This window comes from Lycium barbarum, chromosome 3 (genome assembly GCF_019175385.1).
Source record: "Lycium barbarum isolate Lr01 chromosome 3, ASM1917538v2, whole genome shotgun sequence".
Lineage (NCBI taxonomy): Eukaryota > Viridiplantae > Streptophyta > Magnoliopsida > Solanales > Solanaceae > Lycium > Lycium barbarum.
Genome location: NC_083339.1, coordinates 119,052,092 through 119,062,463, shown reverse-complemented (window position 1 = coordinate 119,062,463; position 10,372 = coordinate 119,052,092). Strand labels below are relative to the sequence as shown.

The 10,372-nt window shown below is 33.2% G+C and overlaps 1 protein-coding gene across 1 annotated transcript; it reads left to right on the top strand.

The window, feature by feature from the left end:
* Positions 1 to 1,410: 1,410 nt before the first annotated feature.
* LOC132632039 (probable trehalose-phosphate phosphatase 2) lies at positions 1,411 to 9,945 on the top strand. Its single transcript, XM_060347830.1, has 9 exons — positions 1,411 to 1,536; positions 7,375 to 7,570; positions 8,223 to 8,363; positions 8,444 to 8,515; positions 8,606 to 8,731; positions 8,830 to 8,886; positions 8,991 to 9,092; positions 9,179 to 9,397; positions 9,502 to 9,945. Exons 2-9 carry the CDS (start codon positions 7,379 to 7,381, stop codon positions 9,646 to 9,648), a joined length of 1,056 nt encoding a protein of 351 aa, XP_060203813.1. The 5' UTR covers positions 1,411 to 1,536; positions 7,375 to 7,378; the 3' UTR covers positions 9,649 to 9,945.
* Positions 9,946 to 10,372: the final 427 nt, after the last annotated feature.

The following is a 10,372-nucleotide window of genomic DNA, read 5'->3' as shown; positions in this document are numbered from 1 at the left end:
AAGTTGAAAATAACTTATAAACAACTTATAAGCCAATCCAAACGAACTCCAAGTAGCATTACCCTTTTTGTTCAAGAAAAAAGAAAAAAGGCAAAGATTGAAACATGAACCATGTGTAAGAGTCTAGAGAGACATAGATACAAGGGCAGTGTGCAGTTGTACCAGTTGAAATAAACCGGCAGATACCTTTTTCCAATTAATTTCCTTGGGTTTTTTTTTAGTCAAAGTCAAATATTAATTAACAAACGTTAAAATACTACTAAAATGTACTTGTCCTATATTCCTGTCTTCATCAACCTCTTATTAATTACTCACTTACCATACAATTTACTACTTAATCTATTTTTTAAAATCTAATCTTTGTACTATTACTTCTTTTCCTTAACATAGTATATAGTAGGTAGCAGTATTATCACAAGGCAAGTCCGTTAATTTTGCGAAACGGTAGTACAAATAGATAATAAATTAATAATATTGCAATTGATAAATTGCAATATACAGTCAAACCCCTCTATAACAGCATCGTTGGGTTCGAATTGTTTTGACTGTTATAGAGAGTTGTTGTTATACACCTATAACAACATTTGCCATTAAAATAATATGTGCTGTTATAGGCAAAAAAGATGCATAAAACCTATGCTTTTTATTTTTAATGTTGTAAAAAATAACAAATTATTTAAAATTTAAATCTCAAAGATGTGAATACTTTACTAACTAAACATTTAAGAAAGTTAATACAATTTCAATAAATTCATAACTGAATGTATAAAGTTTTAATCTCTAAGACAGACATTTTAAATCTATAGAAATACAGTATATTAAAATATCAAATTAAATATTTTTCCATGAAGCTCTTTTATTTATTGTAATAAAACAATGATATTCATATGTATATTAAATAAAGTTATAGAAGACAATGATATTCTTAGATTACAAATATGTATTCATATGTAATGTTCTATCATAAATATAGTATATTAAAGTATCAAATTAACTATTTGATCAAAATCTATATACTTATTATTGGTAACCATATATATTCTATTTTTTATAAAGATAATTAACTACTATATTACCCGAAAAAGCAGATAGCTATTATATGGGGGGTAATTTTACAAAGAGCATACTGTCATAAAGTTGGCCGTTGCCGTTATAAGTAAAATGCTGTTATAGAGAAGTAAAATATAACATAAAAGATTGGTTCCGAAAAATCTTAACTGTTATAGAGAGATGCTGTTATACGCGAATGCCGTTATAGAGAGTTTTGAATGTAATTCATATTTACAAAAAAAAAAAAATTGCAATTGATAGGGGTAGTAAATAATAATACGTCGGTGTCATTATAGGAAAATCACCCAATCCTCACCCACGCCTACCCCACCCACTAAACCCTTCTACCATCCATATAAACTCTCCTATCTTTACTATTTCTCCTTCCCTTTTCTCCTTCTTTTCCTCTCTAATACCAATTTCTAGCTGACAAAGCAACAGCTGCTCAAAATTCTCCTTTTCCAGCAGTTACTCAGTTTTTTGCATGTAAGTTCTCTTTTCCTTCTTCTATTCTGTCTCTTTTTTTTTTTTTTTTTTTTTGCTTCAAGCTCTTGTTAATTTCCTTGATCAAAATTCATGTTTACAGATTTACTCTACATCTCTCTCATTCCGGTCATTGAATGATCGCCGATCTCAGTTCCTTTGAACTTTTCACATTCAATGCAAAAAAAAAAAAAAAAAACAATTCTGTATATATGTTGTTAATTTTGATGCTATGTTTGATCGGTGTATAAAATTGTGTGATCGTTGTGTTTACATTCGACTTTCCGTTATCGGCCATAACTTATCGTCGTGCTGAATGGCGGTCGTATTCTTTTTTGTTTCTCGTCTACCGGAAACAGTCTTTTCACTTTCCAAGATAGAGGTAAGGTCAGTGTATATTTTATTTTTTCAGACCTCACTTATGTGATTTTTACCGTATTATGTTGTTTTTTTGTTTCTTGGTTTGTGTGTGTGTTTTTTTTTTTTCAAATTTAATTTTAGTTTATGTGTTTGATATGAAGTAGGGGTGGGTTTCCCAGTGATTTACGCGTGTTTTAGTGACCAAGAGCCTGTTTGGTTGGGCTCATGCCTATAAACTGCAAACAGCTTATAAGCTAAAAAAAATAAGTTGGGATAGTTTAACTTATTTTTTTGACTTATAAGCTATTTTCAGCTGTTTTAGATAAGCTAAGTCAAATGAACTCAATTATTTTTTTGAGTTTATTTTAAACACAAAATGACTTTAAGCTGCCCAGTCAAACACTCAAAAAAGCTGAAAACAGAATCCAAACGGGTTCTAAAAGTGGTATATTAATGAAGAGTACAAAACAAAACGAAAAAAGCGGTTGGTGTTCGTTTTTTGTTTTTCACCGGCGAAGCAAATTGAGTTCTGAAAACCTCACGCGCGTGAAATATACTCGCTAGGTTTAACCTCCTAATATTAGCGTTGGTAGTCACGCGCTTGGGGTGGGGTTTGGATTTATACTCCGAGGCCTTTTCGGTTACAACACTGGCAGTTACGTGTGGTATACGGATGCACACGTGTATGTTTGAGGGTCCGCAAACTTGACTGGGCTAGGGTCCTTTTTTGACCCAAGAGAGGCCCACTTAAGTACAAATCAGGTTTAGTATTTTAGATCTTTCTATTTTGGCTGAATAGCCTAGATTTGTAAAAGGCTCTCCCTTTTTCTTTGTTTGGTGTAAAATTATATGGTATTCCATATTCATTAGTCTTATTAATTTATAATCCCTCTATTTATTTACTACAAAAAGTAACTTACTCTCTTGTAGCTTTTATTTTGTATTTTAGGATTCGAACTCGAAATCTATTCCAAATTACTAGTTAAGCATGAAAAAATTCATCCCTTAATTATGTCATTAGATTGGCTTAGGTCGGTGGGAGGGGACGCGTGTCTTATGGAAGAAATGATGGTCATTTTTTTAGTCGGCGGACTTAAAAACAAATATTCTATCGTTCAATTAACAACCCGAAGAAAATATTGAAAAAAATTGTGTAGATCCCATCCCCCCTCCCCCACCCCCCTTCCCCCCACCCAAAAAAAAAAGAAGAAACGAAGAGATTAGAGAAGATAATAAAAAACTATTAAAGGAAGAAATCTAAAAAAAATACTGTACATTCGCACTTTCGAATTAACTTAGGGGTCGTTTGGTAGATAGTCGAAATTATCTCGGGATTATAATTCCGGGACTAATTTATCCCATCTATTGAGATTATTTTATACCATCTAAAAAATGATATAAAATAATCTCAGTATAAGTGGGATAAGAAGGTATAAGCTGGGATATCCTAGCACTAATTTTTGTACCATGTTTGGTACAAGGTATAAATTTATCCCGGACCTTCTACCAAACATGGTATAAAAATTAGTGTCGGGATAAATTTATACCTTCTACCAAACATGATATAAAAATTAGTGCTGGGATATCTCAGCTTATACCTTCTACCAAACTACCCCTTAAAGCATAAAATAAAAGTAAGTAGGGATTAACTTCGGGCCCAGTGGCCGACCTTGTGAATATCCGGATGTCGCTTTTCATGAAATCTACTTTCAAATTGTAACTGTAAAAGCAGTTATAACAGTTGCAGAGTCAAGAATACACAGATATACATGGGTGGCATACCAATTTTTCTTTAGCTGTTACGTACTACGTAGTTTTAAAGGTTGCATATTTTAAAATTTGCGTGCTTTTTTTTTCTTTCACAATTTAGTATGTTCTTTTTGTGAAATATTTCTTCAGAGTTTCCATCAAAAGTTTTAACCTTCTTTTCCCAATTCGAATTTGTTTGTTTCACGTTTTTGAAAAAAAAGAAAAAACTTTTGCAAAGAAAAAGAAAAGAAATTTTATAAAGTTTGGTGGAATTTATGGGTAAGACTTAATTGGTAAGAAATTCTTATTTTACACAAATGACTTTATCATATCTCTGTACAATAGTTTTCCTCTACTTTTATTTATCTAATAAGATATTTAAAAACCCAGCGATGAAGCAATAAATGCCATATTAAAAGCCGGGTAACCGTGTTTAATAGTGTTTTGCGCGTTAGATGTAACTGCTGGTGCTAATTGCTAAATAACAATACTTGTTGAAGACAGAGGAATTGACCTTCTCTATTTAAACTATTCAGATCACAAGTTTTATAAATCATACAACGTGTTTCCTTAGCAAGAAAGTCGTTGAATATTTGAAATACGTCGGAACATCTAATACCTTTAATGTTCCCTACAATTACTATGCTGATTACTTTAATCATTTGAACTTAGAATATTAATAGCACTTTTGACTTGGTCCAATGTATTAGAGAACTATGTACTTTGGTTATCATTATTCTAGATTATATTCTACTTCTAGGTAGTTTCTCTGGAATTCTTTAGAGTCGTCGTGGTCGTCGTCCCATGTTGTCTGTCCTTTTGTGTAGCATTCTTAAAAAAATTACTCCTATAGTTTTAAGTCTTTTTCTTAAGTGTAGTCCAAAAGGGTGTCCCAATGTGTCGAGTTTATTATCTTCAATTGCCCGACCTTCACGATGGCTTATGGTCTTTTTTCTCTGTGTTGGTGACACGTAAATCTTTGTCGTTTTGAACCTTTTTTGTTAAGTTGGAAAATGGTCCTAAGACTCTTGAGTCTTACTTTCAGTTTTTTGTTTTCCTGTTCACACATATGCTTTCAAAAGTCAAATCACTTATTTTTTTTTTAGTACTCCACACCTTTTTTTTTTTACCAATTAAATAAAGTGTAGATGCACTTCTTTTTCTGCACGTCTCGGTTTTTTACGTGGCAGGGATCTACCGGTTTTTGTGGAGTGTACATGCATGGGCACGTTTAGTTGGTAAGAATTCTGTGGGTCGGATGATTTGTGAAGGTAAAGTGATGGTGGCTCCAAAGGTAGAAAATAGATGCAAAAGTAGTGGCCTCTGGGTCCTAGAATAAGTAGAAAAGGTTAGAAATACACAGGGACAAGGGCAAAGGTGATTAATACTGTGATGATCACGTGGAGCTAAAATTTTGAGTTAATGGGTTCTTGGTTTTAAAAAAAGTAACTTACATGGTTTTGAATAAATTATTGCACATGTTAACTAGATTTCCTAAAACTAATAGTGTAAGATTTGGATCAAAGTTATTGAGTTCTATCGAATTGCAATTGAAATATAAATAATTTATTCAAACAAACTAGCAGTAAGAAAATAATATCACATAGTAAACTAAGCTCCAGTGTACTTATAAGGGGGTTGACATCGTAACCACTATTTCAATTGTTTAGGTTGTGTTGCTGCACTCTTAAATATCAGTGCGGGCAGAAAATTGACAAACTTATCGAGGAATAACTTTGACTTATTAGCAATTAATGTTTGATAGAATAATTGTATAAGCACAATCAACGCCACAACATGTTTTCAGGAAATGTTGCTTTGCATTCCTGAAAATATTCCTGAAATGGGTCCTAGTCGCCATTCTAATAGTATTACTTGTAGAATGTGCAAGGCTATTTTTAATTAATTTTTTTCCCTTATGAATATTTGAACTTCTATTGTTTCCCCAAATAATTCATAAATTCACATGCCTCCTTATAATTTGATGCACTAAAGTTTACCATAGGACAATTATCATTTCATCCTTGATCTTTCATATCAATGTTTGAAAAACATCATTAGTCAACAACTCGGTATCCTTTTATCATCAATTATATGATCACAATTATTTTCTCTGTCAACTTGGACACCCAACAATTTTTTTTTTAAAAAAGAAGACTTGGACAGCCAACAAAAAGGCAAGATAAACCAGCTATCTTTTGTCACTATCTCTGAAAAAGTTCTATTTTTCTAATTTTATACCTCTTTTTCTTTCCAATTCACTCCTTAGTCTCTTTGGAAGGTTTCCATCTCTATCATTTGGTATTAATGCTTCAATCAATCATATAGGGAGATGGAATGTAGGCATGTAAACAGCCAGGCAGTGCTTGATTTTTTTCCCCTTCCATTTTTGTCATTTCCCAACCTTGCACAATTACAAAAATTGAAAAGCAAAAATTGTGGGCCGGAATAAGATTTTAGTTTCCAAAACAGTTGGCAACCACATAAAACCTAGAAGTTGGTAGTTAGAGCAAAGCCAACGGTATTAACGCATGATTGTTTTGTTCTTATAGTGAGAAACTCAATTAATTATTGTCGGTGTTTGCTGAATCAGTTTGATTAAGACCTCAGCTTTAATGAGCTTTTCTAAAGTTGCCATGAAACGTTGAGTCACCGCATCGGACTTTAATACTATTTAGATTAATGACCTTTCCTTTTAGTTCCTTTTGTCTTCTTCTTGTTTTTATGTCACTTCTTTTCAAATCAAATTTGTTGTTATAATGACCTTTCTTTAAACAAAGACACATTTTAAACTCTTGATGATGAGGAATCTAAGCTAATCATTTACTTACACATGTATTATTTATTTTTTCTACCTCATATCTTATGTTCCAAATTATTCGTCACTAGTGACAAGCTTTGAAAACGACTTCATTTCTATTTTATTCAATCTAATTCTTGGTATTAAACTTTATTATTATTTTTTTAAATTTTTAATTAAACATCTACCTCCACCTAACATCTTCCAACTTAAATAAGTTTATCAATATTTTATTTCTTATGATCTTGTGGTTTTGCCTTGTTCCGAATTTTATGGGATTGGACCTCCCGTTTATATTGATTATTTTTAGGGCTTCTTGACCTTAATATTCCTTCATTGAAGAGTTTTCCATTTTGACTTAATGATTTTCTCTGCATACTGTTTCAAAAAAAAAAAAAAAAGATTTGGGCATTTTTAGGAAAAATTTCGAACCACTATTCATTTATTTTTCAAATAGTTTATTATATTCTTTAAACACAAAAGCAAATGCTATTCTTTTACTTGTCAGGTTGTAAAACGACACAGTTGTCATTAATGTGAATTATACATCAAATGGATAATGATCTCAAGTGTTAGTATCTGTTTTTTTTTTATAACTTAATTTTTATAGAAATTTAATAATTTTTTTAATACATATACAAGATTTGAGCTAAATTGCTGCTTCTGCCAAATAATCTAATTAAAATTTTCGCTTCCTCAAAAGACAAATTGATAGTACATAATATTTGCTCGCTTTGACTTATAAGAAAAATGCTTTTCCTTTTTCCATTTTTGAGGCTGACAACAGTTTTCCTTTTCTGGCTTGAAGCCAACACACCAAATTTTCTGTCTATTACTTGGGTCCTCACAAGCCCATTGTTTATATTCCTGTCAGCTCTATGATTTTAAAGCAATTGATTACATGTTATATTCCTGTGGGAACTTTTTTACAGCAAAATGAGAGAAAATTTGACAAGGTGGCTATACCAGGCAATGGGATTCCAGAATGGGCTGGCTAAGACTCAAAGAATTGAGTCCATTTCAAAAGCTACTAAGCTTAACAAAACGGAGCCCAATAAGGATTACACTGCAGGGGAACCAAAGCCTGATCAGGCCGTTTATGCTGATGTCAAATACATTTCTTGGTTGGTGAGTAGCCCACTTTTTTTATGGATTACTCAACATTTTATTGTTATTTTTACAATGCAAGTATGTATCATTTATTTATTTATAGGGAGGGAGGGACTGTTCAAGGTGGAACAGGGCAAGGGCCCCCGAGATAAATTTTCACTAAAAATGTTTTTTTTTTTTTTTAATTTCAAAGAAAAATTGCTAATACGTGATTATGGAGATTTGAGGAAAATGCGAAAAGAAAAAAAAAACCCATGGTCTTGCTGTGGTAGAATTGCATTGAACATGTGATAAAATTGATTTTGCGTCACATTGACTTAGAAGTTGCTAAGCCAACTTGTGTGATGCTCAACAGGGATAGTATTGTATTAAGCTGATATCAAAAGATGGAGCCAGAATTTTGAGTTTATATGTTTCAAATTTTAGAGAAGGTAACTCAATAAATTATTACATGATATGTGTCGAAGCTATTGGGTTCGGCTCCACTCCCTGGCTAGTAAGCCAATTATTTTGGCATAGCATCGATTTAGGAAGATGAGAAAGCAAAAGAAACAACAATTCTATTGTATGTCATTTTATTAAAGACAAAAATGTCTAATAGATAGATATATTACTAATCTTTAGTATGTTATTATGCCTAGAGTCTCTCATTTGTAAGCTTTTGTTTCAGAAAGAGCACCCTTCAGCACTGAGCTCCTTCCAAGTGATGATGAGTGCAGCAAAAGGAAAACATGTTGCCGTGTTTTTAGATTATGATGGGACTCTTTCGCCAATTGTGAATGATCCTGACCGTGCCTTCATGTCTAATCGGGTAAATGACCATGTTACCATCCTCCTTTGATCTCTTAAATTGTGTCTTCGATGATGTTCTAACAGCATGTAACAATGCAGATGCGTTCGGCTGTAGGTGATGTTGCAAAGCTCTATCCGACCGCTATCATAAGTGGAAGAAGTCGACAGAAGGTAATTGAATAAATTAATCGTCCATTTGTTGATCTCAAGCTAAATTAATTTGATGAAATGAACCTAATATCTGGTTTGTTGTTTGCTTAGGTTTATGGTTTTGTAAAGTTGGATGAGGTATTCTATGCGGGGAGCCATGGCATGGACATAATGGGACCTGCTATTCAAGCCAGTTCTTATGATGGAAAGTACCAAAGCAAGACCCTTGATAAAAAGGTTTTCCCAATTTCCTTTGAACAAATTTACGCGCTAAACATCTGATTCCCTGTAGCTATATAACAGTACTTATCTATGTGGCCAATTATAAATTGCAGGGAAATGAACTCACCGTTTTCCAGCCTGCTCAGGACTTTCTGCCTTCAATTGAAAAGGTAGCTATAACACTTCAATTTGCCCATGAAGCTTTTAATTTGTTATATTTCCAGGTCCATCTTTTGTAAGTATTAACATTGAAAAATGTTCATGTATGTGGCAGATGTTGAATGAGTTGGAGGAAACAACTTCGGAGATAAATGGTGCTCTAGTGGAGGACAACAGGTTCTGCATCTCTGTACATTATCGGCATGTCTTACAAGAGGTAAACGTCGATCTTTTATTTCAAAAAGTTGTCAAATCATGTGCAGGATGTTGATGAAAAGTATATCATATCTTAATTAATGTCAGGATTTTGGATTGCTGGAAAAGAAAGTTCAAGCTGTAGTTGCAAAGTACTCTGGTTTTCATCTTACAAGGGGTAAGAAAGTTATGGAAATACGGCCATCCATAAAGTGGAACAAAGGGGATGCTCTGTTGTACTTGCTGGAAACTCTAGGATTCACGAACTCAAGTGATGTTCTCCCTATTTACATTGGGGATGACAGAACTGACGAAGATGCTTTTAAGGTACGATTACTCTCTAGTTGAGCTATAGCTATTTACACCCAAGTTTCCCGTTTAAATGGTGTGTTTGTATGAGATACTAATAATATAGTGCTGATTTTGTGCAGGTGCTCAAGAGTAGAGGACAAGGGTACCCTATTATAGTGTCTAGTAATCCAAGGGAGACTTTGGCTTCTTACTCTCTTCGCGATCCATCAGAAGTGTTATCTTTTCTGATACGGCTGGCCAGATGGGGCAAGCTATGCTCTGTGTAGATTGCTTAACAAGTGGAGCTGTGACGGATAGGTTAATTATATCCAATGTACAGTTTATATATATATATATATGTGTGTGTGTGTGTCGATATACATGGTAAAATAGGAGTGGGAGCTAGGAGGTATGCAAGGCGCTTTTTATGGTCCGCCTGATAAGCTCCCATAAGGCTTGCAGAGTACTAGTAAGTAGTAGTAATATATATAGACTTAAGAATGGAACTTGCAGTTGGGTGAAGTTTTTTGCATCATTTCCCAACTGCAGCTTATTAATGGAAACATTTGAACTTTTCGGCTTTATTTGATTTTATGTCAAGTTTCTGTTGCAACTCCTATGGAGTAAATATGTGTTACCTTATTCATTGGAACATGCACCAAAATCCCAGAGATATCCTTTTAGTTAATTGATTATTTCAATTGCGCTCGGATTAGTACTTGCCTAACTTGGTGCTTAAAATCTGCTTTCACTCAGTTCAGCCAAACAGATTGGTCATTTCTTTTAACACTCCTAAATCGCGTTAGAAGAGAGGCTCTACCAACTAGCCCACAATGGTTGTTTATATCACATTAATGGATGCATGATATGTTTTTGAATATATATACAAGAGAAAAGACATCATTTAACCCTTGAATTTGGCACGAAAACTCACTTTAGCAACTAAACTTAAGTTGTGTTTATATATCTCTCTTAATAACTTTCATTTCAATTATTTTCCACCTCTAATGC